This window comes from Euprymna scolopes, chromosome 24 (assembly GCF_053919585.1).
Source record: "Euprymna scolopes isolate OS-2025 chromosome 24, ASM5391958v1, whole genome shotgun sequence".
NCBI lineage: Eukaryota > Metazoa > Mollusca > Cephalopoda > Sepiida > Sepiolidae > Euprymna > Euprymna scolopes.
In genome coordinates, this window is record NC_136505.1 from 37,931,238 (window position 1) to 37,945,877 (window position 14,640).

General features: G+C 31.9%; 1 protein-coding gene across 1 annotated transcript in view; it reads right to left on the minus strand.

Annotated features, from left to right (window-relative positions):
• The window catches only part of LOC145246656 (neuronal acetylcholine receptor subunit alpha-10-like), a 613,590-nt gene that overhangs the window by 118,907 nt on the left and 480,043 nt on the right, over positions 1–14,640 (minus strand). The window contains exon 3 of the mRNA XM_080108364.1: positions 10,917–11,026. Coding sequence (XP_079964490.1) covers positions 10,917–11,026 — 110 coding nt within the window. The remainder of the gene's footprint in view (positions 1–10,916; positions 11,027–14,640) is intronic.

The following is a 14,640-nucleotide window of genomic DNA, read 5'->3' on the forward strand; positions in this document are numbered from 1 at the left end:
GTGTGTGTGTGTGTGTATATATATAAATGTGCGTGTGTGTGTGTGTGTGCGTGTGTGTGTGTGTGACACCTGTACAAAAATATTTGGGAACCTCCAAGATATTCATGATTTTGTTTATTAACGTATTTGTGTCACTAACACTAAATTTATTAATCCAAGACACTTCGTTCAGTGCTAATGTCCATTTCCTATGAGTATTGAAAACTTTCAGTGTTTCGTGAATTGCGATACGTTTCGCTCCTTTTCCTTATGTTTATTTACAACTAATAAATATAAGTCATTAATTGTTTTCCTTATGGAATTGTTTTGTATTTTGATGAATAATTGTTTTTCAACTTAATCCAGTATTATGTTCAAAATACTAAATTGAAACGGACACTATCATGCAATTGATTTCATCAGAAATCTAAATGCAACTGCTTTCGGCATAAATCAAAATAAAGCACAAGTCTTGGACATTTATTTGATTATTTCTTCAATTATATATATATATATATATATATATATATATATATATATATATATATATATAACTACTTCATTTACTCACATAAAATTAATATACGAAAGTATAGATTTGTGCGTAAACTTCAAGTATTTACTTCAAAACGTAGGTAAGGCTGGTTAGTAATTTATAAAATATATATGGCGATTAAGCTACACTGAATATTCGGCGTTTCATCCACTATAGGATTCGTCAGGCTTACATATATATTTCACGCTGTGTAACGGTACAGAACTTATACATTGCTTCAAACAAGGTGGCTAGCAAATCCCGAGGGGTCCCTTTATAAACAGACTCATCAGGAGTTAATCGTAAAATAAACAAATAAATAAAATACTTCGCAATAACAGACTTATGGGGTATACTTGTAAATTTTACCGAGGGATAGGGGGAGGAACGGGTGTGAACACGAATAAAATACAATAATATAAAATATATGTACAAGTAGATAAGAGGGGGAGTTAAAATATATCCGCAAATGAATCTTATGATCTGAAGAACTCCTTCTGTCGACAGAGAGATGGTCTGCGTAGGAGAATAGAGACTGACTCCAAAATCCGCTAGTGTTTTTGAGAGTCAACCCGATGCAAAATCCTAAAACACTCCATTTTATACGCATTGGCACATGCTCGATTTTATGATAAGTCTTTTCTTGTGAGTTATTTTATTTGTTTATTTTACAATCAACGATTAACTCCTGATGAGTCTGTTCATGAAAGGGGCCACTCGGGATTTGCCGGCCCTTTTGTTTAAAGCAATATATTTATCTATCTATCTACCTACATATATATATATATATATATATATATATATATATATATATATATATCTTTAAAGGAGATTAGAACAATCGTCTAAAGAGCAGAGTGTATTTTAATGTAATAGTGAAATTACTAGTTTAATTAAAATACAGGAAAGAAAACGTGCTCGTTGTAATTTAGATATATAATAAGCTCGATAGGTAAATATCCTAGAGCTAATTTAATATTTAGTAATGTGATTGATAATTTAAAAATCAAATTATAATTAAATTAAAAATCCGTTTCATAAGAAAGAACAACAACAAAATCAATTATTTGTACGATCGTTTCGGAAAACAGTGTTTTTATTGTTGTAGACATCAAGTTACGGACAATAATTATTGCATATTGTTTTTTAATAAACAAGGTTTCCTCATCAACAAATTGTGAAGGTTTTTTATTAAATTTAAAAGACACCATAAATAAACCTAGCATTAAAAGTAAGGCAGATGTATCTTTTAATTTTTCGCCTTTTGAAAAAAAAAAATAAATGTTTTCACTTTGAAAATTTACGATTTATAGATCTCGGATTTGGCCCTTCTTCACCTTTTATCTTATATTTGTAAATATTGTATATATAAACTTTTTTCTTATTTCTCCAATGTTATTTCATTCATGCAATTTCATAATCCACCAATATTGTATAAGATTCAATTCCATTTGACACTTGAAAACAACTTTTTGTATAGTAAACAGCATTTATTTCTTTTCAGACATATTCTTATTTTATTTTATTTCCAGTACTATGTTTTATTTCATTTTGTGGACACTCATTTACCTCTCTGGGATGCTGCAGGGAACATGTAGAGTGATATATCAAACAAGAAGTGGTACTTTATGACAATAGGTATCTAGGATTTACACATACCAGTGTTGATAGTTTGAAATATTTACAGACTAACATTTTACACAATATAAACACATGTACCTTTTTTTTTTCTTTTCCTTGGCTTATTTCTCGAACCTAAACTTATCATTAACTAACCTGTAACTTTGTTTACTTTGTTTTGCGTATATATTTTATATTGGGTAGAATTAACAAAACTTAATTTCGCTACCATCATTATTTTTAGTGACATGCACTGTTAACATCAATAAAATCACTGGTGACAATACTTGATACCTGTTTCGTATAAGCACCAAATAACTATCACTATTTCGATTTGCTTTTTCATGATAATATGTTCATCTTGATACATTATAATAAACATTTCCATTCACTGGTCGTTTGCTTAGCTTAGCTTTACATCATTTTTTCACAATGTTTCTCTACTTGCTTTCAGCATGAGAGCAGATCATATTCTACACGTTTCATGCATATCACACAAACTTATAATATTTGATCAACATTTGACTAACAATTTTTTGCCAATTTCCTTCAACATTCTCATTACCATTAGTACAGTTTACATTTTGTCTTTAAAATGAAGCTGTACATGTTTCCTATTACTTGGAAACCAGATTTGTAAAAATCCCATTTTTTTTTCACTCTGAGAATTTTCATATTTCTTTGACAAACGATTTGTTTTCAATGAACTTCAGCACATGATTGTTACTGCTTTTTCCCCTTTTGTCTTATATTTGTTTTTCTTCATGCCAAATATTTTATATATCAATTTTTTGCTAATTTCTTAAATTTTATTTCTTTAATTCTTAGTCCACCAATATAGTATAAGTTTCAATTGCATTGAACGCAATGTTTTAGATAGTAAACATCAGCATATTTCACTTTTCAAGCACTTTTTCATTTTATTTCAAATACTATGTTTTATCTCATTTTGTTGACACTCATTTACCTCTCTGGGGTGCTACAAAGAACATGTAGATTGATATACCAAACATGAATTGGTGCTTTATAACAATAGGTATCTATAATTTTGCTTAATTCTCTAACCTAAACTTATCATTAACTAACCGTAAACTATGTTTTAGTTTTGTGTATATATTTTATATTGTGAAGAATAAACAAAAATCCATTTCACCACCACATTTGCACTGTTAGCATACACAAAAATCACTGGTTACAATCATTGGTAGCTGTTTTTCAAAAACACCAAATAACATTCACGCTTTCCATTGGTTTTTCATGATAACAATTTAATATTGATAAATTATAATAAACATGTCCATTACTTTTCTCTTTTTATCAATAAATATACTTGGTTGATAATTAAAGAACACAATGTTTATTGTAATAAAACTTGTGATCTATAACATCGAATTGTATAAATTAAAGTTTCCTTTCTCAATTGAAACAAACAACATATCCCACACTAAAAATGAGGATTTTACTATTGCCTTTTAGATCATTTTTAACAATGTTTCTCTTCTTACTTTCAGCATCAGAAAATATAATTTTCTACACGTGTTTCATGTATACCACACAAACGTATATGTGACCAACATTTTACCTCTGATATATTTTTTTCCAATTTCCTTTCACCATTGTCATTATCATTAGTACAGTTTTCGTTTTGTCTTTAAAATGAAGTTGTACATGTTTCTTAATACTTCGAAACCAAATATATCAAAAAAAAATTTTTTTCACTTACAAAATTTTCATGATATTTCTTTGACAATCATATTTGTTTTTAATTGAATTCAGCATATGATTCTTACTGCTTTATCACCTTTTATCTTATATTTCTTTTTCTTCATGCCAAATATTTTAAATATCAAATTTTTGCTCATTTCTTAAATTGAATTAAAAAAATGAATTTTTTTATTCCACCAATATTGTATAAGGCTCAATTCCATTGAACACAGTGTTTTATATAGTAAACATCAGCATTTGTTTCTATTTTATTTCAAATACTGTTTCATTTCACTTTCTCGATAATCATTTACATCTTTGGGGTGCAACAGGGAACATGTAGAGTGATATATCAAACATGAATTGGAACTTTATAACAATAGGTATCTAGAATTTCCACATACCAGTGTGGATAGTTTTAAATATTTACAAACTTACAATTTACACACTATAAACAAGTGTATCTTTTTTTCTTTTCTTTGCTTATTTCTCGAACCTAAACTTATCATTAACTTAACCTAAACTTTGTTTACTGCCTTTTGTGTATATATTTTATATTGGGTGAAATAAACAAAACTTAATTTGGCTAATATCATTTGTAGTGGCATGCACTATTGACATATATAAAATCACAGGTGACAATCCTTGATTCCAGTTTCGTATAAGCACAAAATATCTATCATTATTTCGATTTGTTGTTCATGATAAAAATTTAATATTGATACATTGTAATAAACATTTCCATTGCTTTTATCTTTTTATCAATACATATACTTGGTTGATAATTAGAGGACACAACTAACCCTATACTTTGCTTTACTTTGTTTTGTATATATATTTTGTATTGGGTGGAATTAACAAATATTCATATGCAGGAATCTGTTGATACATTCCAAGAATCCCAATGCGACCAACAAACTTGAAAGACTACAATTTCTTTTTACTATGACCAATAAGAAAGCTCAAGGACTAAGTTGTTGGACTCATCCTGATCACCATTTTAAATTATTGTTAACAGTAAGTTTAACATTTTAAGTACAGAATAATATTTCTTTTGATATTTATAAATTACTATTTTCTGTGACAGATGTTACTTTTTCAATATTGATTGTACCCTCTTTTGTGTTTTTAAATTTTGCATACAATAATATTAAGCACACCATACCAAGACCACAATTTCAGTATCTAATAAACTTCCTACCAAGATCAATGTTTTCAAGTGACAACAGAGAGTATTCATGTTATGTTTCACATTTTTATGTTTTGAAATATTTTGCTGCTTAATATCAAATTCAGCAGATGAGTTCTTTCTTATGCATCAAACAATTACATTTTCTGATATTCATTCAAACTAATTATTGAAAATCAATTTCATATTTTCTTTACTAAAATATTACTATGCTTGATTTCATCAAGTGGTGCAAATCTGTTTTTTACACTAACAATGTGCACATTTTTTGAAGAATAAAGTTTTGTTTTTTTTAAGGTGGTGAAGGTGATCCGGGGAGTGGTTTTTTTTCCAAAAAAGGTACTTTTTACGAATGGGTATCCGAGAAACATTCAGTATTTTGTCAGAAATTAAGATTTTCATTGACGACTCTCAATACTATCAGAAATGAACAATCTACACAATACAAACTAACTGTTTTGTTGGCTTTTTATTCTAACTCCAAACTAACCCATAACTACATATTTCTTTTATTTTGCAAATTTGATTTCCTTTAATTTATATTGTGTAGCTGAATAAGAAATTGATTTAACTTTTGTCATTTGTAATTAACATGCTTTCAGCGCAATTACTACAGTGTAATCACACATGATATACCAAAATAAAAACACTTCAGATAAAGTCTTCTTACATAGAATTCAGTTTCTTACATGACATCTGATGAAGTCAGTACAAACGTTACAAACTAATACTTGAAAAACAATTTGACATTTACTGTACTACAATATCATATTTGTATAGAAGTAGAAATCTGGATACCTATTCTGATACCTAATAAAAGAAAGGACACTCTTTGTGGCGGATTTTGATGATAACAAGTCACTAATAAGAAATTATAATAAACATTGAAATAATTTAAGAATTTTACCAAAATAAAATTGCATGGTAATCACCCAATTTCTGCCACAAAATTTTGATTGGCAAAACTCATAAACAGAAAATATATATTTTCTAATTTCATCTTTTTTTTTTTACATAATCTGATTTGATGTTTTCCTTAATATTCAAATCACTATTTTTTTGCTGCTTAATATCAAATACAGCAAATGAGTTATTTTTTATGCATCAAACAATTACATTTTCTCATTCATCCAAACTAATCACTGAACATCAATTTCATATTTTCTTCACTAAAATATTACTGTGCTTGATGTCATCAAGTGGAGCGGATCATTTTTTTTTCATTTGTTCACACATTTTTCCAATTTATATATATTTTGTCTAAGATTCCTAGCCCATGTCATTGCATACCAAGCTGTTTATTAAAAGTTAAGGTTCACTGTAAACACATATGTTACACCAAAATAAAAACGCTTCAGATAATGTCTTGATATTCAATTCAGTTTCTCACATGACATCTTATGAAGTTAGTAGAAATGTTACAGACTTTTGAATCTCAAACACTTTCAATACTGTGCACTGATATTTTCTTTTTTGGAATATAAGCACATTCATGATTTTTTTACAAACGCCAACAAATGTCACATTTTGTAGCAATGTACTGAAACAATTATAAAAATAGGTATCTAGGAAAAGGCCACTACGTATGTTATAAATTCCAAATTTCCACAACCTGGCAAATACTGGTACACGCTAGCAAATTTAGATTTGCAATTACAGAATATGATTCTAATTTTTCCTTTGCTCTTTATTCTAACACTACACTAAGTTTACTGTGTTATTTCGCTACAGTTGATATTGTGTAGAACAATAAGAAAATCATAGTGAACAATGCATTCAACAAAATTTCACACAAATTTCTAGATACCTATATCTAATAAGTTCAAAAGAAAGGACACTTAGGGAGGTATTTTGGTGGTCAAGTCACTAAATAGAGATTAGCTGGTTTCCCGGCATAGCCCAGGATGTAATAAAGATTGACTGAAATACATGTTCTAGCTGGTTTCTAGGCGTTGCCAGGGATGTAATATAGACACATTATGTTGTATATTACCTGTTCTCTTCTCCCTAAGGTAAAACAATTTCATATACATGCTGTAAATTACCTACGCTAGGGATAAAACATGAACAATACCAGTCCTAGAGTAGATAAAACAAATAATACATAGAGATGAAAGATTCCTCTCCCCTAAGAATAAAACATATATTCAATATCTGCTTTTGTTTTTTCATTGTTTATACGGTCCCGAGCAACGCCGGGTAGCCCTGCTAGTAAAATATATGAGAGAAAAAAATTTTTAGTGCGTGTCCACTATTTATTTTTTTTTTAAATTCGAACAAAATATATTTAAATCTATCGAAATTTCTATTTATTATGAACCATAAGAGTTCAAGTAAGTAAAAAATATTTATTTTTTAAAAGTTTAAATAAACGTATTGAACAAAAATTTACCTTGAAGTTGCAATTAAAAAAATGATATAAATTTAATATTATTATGTTTTTTTTTAAATAGCGTTTTTTGGAATTAATATATATTATAATCAGTTGAATTGCCAAGAAAAAGAAACTTTGTAAATATTAATTAATGAGCAGCGGAGCGTGGGCAAGGACGCGCTTCGGTCGACAAAAGTTATCAAACAGAATTTAAATGTACGTTTCGAGGAGTTTTTCACTCCAGAGTTAGTCATGGTCTACAAGTTTCTTAGCAAAAGATGTACGATAGATGCTTTCGTCTCATAAGAAAAAATGTAACATATTCTGTTCGTGACTTTTCTCTGCTGAGCAGCGTACCAAATGTAGTACCGATGTCTATCATATTCATAGAATGAAAAATAGAACAATCGTATGTACATCATCGTTGGAGGGGGGTGCAACTTTTGCATGTAAGTGTAGACGTCCCCCTACATACAACGCTTAATATTTCCAAATTGCTCACCCATCTGGTATTCCAAAATTTTGGTTACCCATCTGGTACTGACCAGAGTCAACTATGCTTAACTCCCCTGATTTAACGAGAACCGGTGTGAACGTGATTATACAGAATATTATTATATAATATTACCATATTTAGGATTAAAGTCGCCTTGGTCAAAACATTGACGGTATATAAATGTACACCTCTTCTATTATTTTTGCATGGCTTACTGCACATTGCTGTCTGTTTTTATTAATAAATTTGATTTCAATTCATGACATACACGCTGACACGTAGGGTAACACCTTACCAAGAATTTCTGCGAAAATTAATTTTACTGTTAGGAAAAGATTTCAAGTAAAAAGTATTATCGTTGTGTGTTAATTAAATCCGTACTGCATAGACTGCCATTTCCAATCAGAGTCAATTTAAGATAAACAATGATTGATCCGTACGATAGAACACTAATACATTTATAAAAATATTGTTTTGAAAAATCATCTAATTTTTTTTTCATAAAAATAAATTTGATATACTCAACCATATTACCAGACAATTTACAAACAGAACAAACTGATAAGGATAGCTGAATTCCAGTTTTTTTTTGTACATGGGGGTCACCACTTATCAAGGCCCGAAGGACACTCAGGGATAAGGGTTATTGCGTGTACAGTAATCAATGAGATAGTATTGTAGTAATCATTAGTATTGGGGGGTTTGATAGAGTGTCTTACTTAAGGGGGTGGTTTGTCAGGAATTTGTTTATGTTGGACTTGAAGACGTCCAAGTTGTAGTCAGGTGGGAAACACCCAAGCGGCAGAGAGTTCAACTGGCGTGCAGTTCTAAGAAAGAAGCTTTGCTCATGGAATCTACGTTTGGATTTAGGCACAGATAAAGCGTGGGGAAAATTATTGACAGTAGTTTCAGCCAGACGGGTGTTTTTCGTGAAAGATTAGGGAGTGGGGACGAGGCATTGGAGCTCAGACGAGCACCTGCCATGGAAATAACGATAAAACAAAGGCAGACTCGTAACGTCTCTTCTGTGGGAGAGAGGTTGCAGGGAAGAGAAAAGGGTATCCCCTACTAAACCACGAAGTCTATTTTGTACTCTGTCAAGGCAGGATAGGCTATTTTAGCAGCTCCTGCCCAGATGTGACAGCAGTACTCCATCCTTGGACGTACTTGGCTTTTATACAGATAGAGAATTGCATCAGTAGTGAGATATCTTCTGGAACGGTAGAAGGATCCCACCATTTTCCCAGCGTCCCTGGCAACAGATTTGATGTACGTGTTCCATTTCAGATCAGGAGTAAAGATCAAAATTAATCAGACTATATTTTCTCGCAAAATTTCTGTCTAGGAAATCAGAACACAATATTTTCATTTCTCGATGGTTGCTAATCACACTTTAATCAGTTTAGTTTTATGACTTCAAAATTTACTTTTAGAGTACTTCTCCAACCGGATTTCTAACATCCACTAGAAAAAATAATTTTACGTGATCAGTGAAAAAATAATACTCAACAGGCGTCTAAAGCGCTATTGAAATCATTAAATAGATATAAGGAGGCTACTAGAGCACTACTAAAACTATTTGTTTTTATCTCTCACATGACTCCTAGAAGAGAAATTATCTTTTAAGGTGATCAGTTATGAAATCGATTTGTTTTTTAAGTTATTAAAATGTGTCCTCAACTAACGTACGCACTTCGCCTATAAGGTCTTTGGTCAGATATATTTAGGCTTATTTTACTTGAAATGTGACGTTAAAATTTGAGACAGTGACATCGTGACTAACAAGTCAACTGCATAAGTTGATATACATTAATATTCAAACAGAGGAATCGTTCTCACCGGTTTATTAAGCAAACACTCTAAATGCTATGGGGTTTCATAGTCATCAAACTTGGTTAACATTATGGAGAGAGACCTGATTAATTGAACCACGAATGGACGACTTTTGTTTGCATAGTTTGCAATAAAATAAAATGCTAAAATAATGACCCTAATAGTTATTTAATGCAAGATAGTTAAGAATATTCTTTATAAAATGAATATGGTATGACTTTTTTTTTCTATGAAGATTCATAATTTGAATTATTCGGATCATTCGTCCTACTGTTATTATTTTGAGTGTCATTCGCATAAAATTTCGACCGATGCAATCTCCGACGGTCTTCAGGAGTATTTTGTCGATTAAGGGAATCTTTTTTGTCGAACTCGTGGAATTTCGAACGGGACCGTTTATTAAATAAATGAGATTACATAGCTCGTTCCGTTAGCCATATCCATATAAAAATCTTAAGTAATTCGCATTGTATTTGTAGTATTGAGGATTGAACCCGCAACATCTAGAACACTTACAACTGAGTACATTATTCAATACAAATACCACTCAAGACGAAAACAGCAATCTGAATAATGCCAATAATAAAAAGAACAGTTCTGATTTTTTAGATGAGATAGGAATGTTGCATGGTTTTGATTGTTCGGACAAAAAATTTTTTTTAGGGAGTTTATTATTCTTGGGTTGGGCGTATGTTTTCGTTATTTTCTCTTATTTTCCCGATATAAAACCCCCTTTTTCTTGAAGTTTCCTCCTTTGCACCGTGTTTTCTAGAAAAACCGAAAACACACATAAGTTGTTTATCCACGATTTCGTAAAGCATTTTTTCACTAATATTGACAATTAGCATAAGGATTCAGCTTAAAATTGAATTATAAAAATGTTTTAAAAAGTAGCATATTTACCTCTGAAAACTGACTATTTGTATAATTTACGGGCACACCCTCAAACGCACAGTCCGATTTCTTACAATCCGCAGCAACCCCCTTTTCATTAATTGAAAAGAAAAAAATGAAAAACTACGAAGGTCGTAGATTTCAAAAACTGAAACGTTGTGCCAATAACACCTAAGATAAGAATAATTGTCCGAACAATCAAAACAATAAAAAATAACAGGAACATGTATTTCATTTTTTTTTTTTTTTTACAATTTCGGTTAACAAAACAATAACGCAATAAAACCATTACTTGTTGTAAAGAACAATGTCAGGTAGCCATAGATGCCGTGCAGGGATTCGAATAATTGACATGTCACTAAATTCCGTTTCATTCCAGCAGATTCTTTCATCTTTCCATTCCTGCAAATACATTGAGAAGAAAATGAGCAAATGTTAGTAATTGCGCAGAGAGACGCGATCGTTAAATAAAAACATCATATTCCAAACAGTTTACCGTTTCTTTTTACAAAAAATGCATAAAAATATTTGATACAGTTTCACCTTACGAGATTCTTTTACTTAGGGGTTACTATTTAAACAGAGAGTCAACACTCTGATGATCTCTAATGGTGGAACTTAAGTAGGGTTTAATTATTTAAGAGTACGGACCAACAAAAACGTATTTACAATGGACTTAAAAAAAAGACTATCTTATAATTAGCTGGGAGCACCCCCAGAGTATTTTTTCAATCGGAAACAATTTAAGGAATTTAGCTTTGCTCAGAGAATTTCCGTTCAGTTTCAGGCACAGATAGGGAATAAAGAAAACGTTTTGTAGTTGTTGAAACTAAATCATTACTTTTGAGAACGTTTTACAGGGGGGGGGGGCATATAATAAAGCTCAGTCGAGAGCATTCTTTAAAGCAACAACAGCGCAAAGACCCACTTGCAATGGGTCTTTTGCGAGAATAAAGAAGTATGAAGGCGAAAAGGCCTCCGTTCACTAAATTTTAAAACCGGTTTTATACCCTGTCAAGACAGGAAGGAGTATTCTTAGCAACTTCTCTCCAAATATGGCAACATTATTCCATATTCTAGTGTATGTGTCTTTTCTACTAGTGGGTAATTGCATCGGGAGTGACATACTTTCTTGCGCAGTAGCATCACTGATAATTTTTTTTCTAGCGATTTCAGCAACGGATCAAATATAGGTCTTTCATTTCATATCAGGAATGAAGGTCAGTCTCAGAAGTTTGTCAAAGAAAGGTGCTTCCTCCAAACAAGAGTCGATTATTTCAGTTGGGGCCAATTGGGTATTAGAGCGTTAGTGTTGAAAACATAGACGTTTAGATTGGGATGCATTAAAAGGAATTAGCCATTTTTTACCAAATTGTACCATACGCTCCAGGTTAAAGGAGAGAGAATGGGAGATATTGCTGTTTTTTCGGCGCTTTGAAGTGCTGCGACAGATGGTAGTATCGTTTGAATAAATAATTATTTATTTAGGAGAGTTGAACTGAGACAGGGTGTGGAAACTACCCCTGCGCTTGTGTACATTCGTGATCTTTTAACCCAACAGATTTGAAATGAAAACAATATAACTTACTTACGTGTCATGTCAAAAATTCGTATAAATCCAAGAATTACTAAAAATGAACCAATAGAAATGTGGCAAATGTACTTTTAACAACAAATTAAAAAAATCACCTTTACGTGCTTTAATGTGTTTAAAATATATAACTCAATTTAAGTCAAGGATTATCTCTCTTGTTCGTTATACTCAATTGGTCGCACAACTCTTCCACATTAAAACATGCGTTTAAACTTGATAATTCGATAAATTCTATTTCCACTTGTAATTATTTTTTACTGGATTATTTATTATAATTCTTTGATCTTATACTAGTTTTGCCATGTATGTAAGTACGTTGTAATGGTTTCACCTGAAAGGTGTTGTTTTAAACTACTACGTAGTAAAGTACGTTATAATTAGGCTTCTGATAAGAGAATGTTCTTTATATCATTTTGACTCTCGAGTGTATATCAGTTAATATCTTATATGCTTTTAGATAAAGTAATGTGGTTTTAGATTGATTAACTGTCTAACATTGTCGGGTATATACTCGAGAGTCAAAACAATGATAAGAATATTCTCTTGTCATAACCCTAGTTATAATGGTTTCACCTGAAATGCGTTGTTTTAAAATACTACCAATGTAAACGAGCATCACTAACCCTTTACTTTGTCACATCAGATTAACATAGAACTAGTCGTATTAGGGGGATTTCGCATCGATCCCCGGATTTCTTCCTACCTTCCTCTTTCTTTTTCGTTTCACGTGACGGTAAACTTTTGCTTTCCACCTGTTTTTCACGCAGAGATTTTTCAACGAGATTATGAACGTGGAGATATATCTTTCGTTAACATCTGTATCTTATGTAAACATAATGTTTACGTTCTTTCTTTCTATCTTTATTTTTTATCTTTACTCAAAAGCGTAAGTTGTTTGCTTCAAGTTATCATTTCGAATTTTATCAAAATTATCTGTAAAATAGATTTGCGTAAAAAGATTTGATAATCTGTATTTATTTTTCATCCGTTTCAATCTATTTCTCCACAGGTCACGTTGTAGTCTTAATGTTACATACTCCGAAAAAAAAAAAAAGAAAACGTATATATTTTCTAATAGACTAATACGCACTGTGTGTGTATCTCTCAATATATGTGCGCCTTTTTCGCTCGATATTCCCCATTCCATATATATATATATATATATATATATATATATATATATATATATATATATATATATATATATGTGTGTATATATATGTATATATGTGTTTATATATATATATATATATGTATATATATATATATATATATCTTTACGCAACTAAAAAAAACGTATACATTTTCTTATAGACTAGTGGGATTTTGCAGCCTGTCGGGTCTGTCGAGGGTGTTCACGTCGTGGGGGCACAAGTGCTTGTAGTTCGTCAGAGCATTCACCATTATAATACTTATAGAACAGGCAGAGGGATTCAACGTTTCGTCGATGGGGCAGAGGCTGAAGCTTAGATGCCAGTCCAGGGCCTATCAGATTTTGTACTCTCTTTTGAACCTTGTCAAGGAGCGAGACACTAGTAGCCGATGCACCAGCCCAAATATGACAGCAATCCTCCATACATGGGCGAATGGTTGCCTTATAGAGGTACAGGATACTTTCGGGTGTTAGTAGTTTTATAGCACGGTAGAGAGAGCCCACCTTCCTTGCAGCGGCCCTGGCAATGCCCTCGATGTAATTGTTCCAACTCATGTTTCCTGTGAACGTTAGGCCAAGGAGCTTGAAAGACGTACTCTCAGATAAAGTGTCGTTGGCCATTGCTATAGGTGGTAAAGAAGGTTTCTTGTAATTATTGAAGGAAACTAGTTTAGTCTTGGCGGCATTGAACGTGACCATCCATTTTTGTCCCCATTCCACTACAGATTGGAGGTCATCCTCTAGTGTTTCTGCCATTTGTTTTCCTGTCGTGTCTGTTATAGAGTGTGGTGTCATCAGCATATATACCCATCTCAGAGACAATTTTGTCGGGGAGGTCATTTATGAATATTAGGAACAATAGAGGTCCAAGGATAGACCCCTGGGGCACTCCCGCATTTATATCATATTGTTTAGATGTACGACCGTCGAGGACAACTTGGATTTTTCTCTTATCTAAGAAGGATTTAATTATGTTAAGTATTCTACCACTGATACTCTATGATCTAATCTTCCTGAGGAGACTCTCATGCCATGCCCTGTCAAAAGCCTAAGATATATCTAGAGCTACCGCTCAGCCCTCCCCCGCTTTGTCCAGGGAATGGTATATACGTTCAGAGATTACAGTTAGGATGTCTGCTGTGGAACGGGCTTGTCTAAATCCATATTGTTTGTCAGTCAGAATCTTAGCATCTGTAAGGTGATGGACTAGAGCATGGTTAATTAAGGTCTCAAATATTTTGGCAAAAAGTGGGAGGAGGCTAGTGGGGC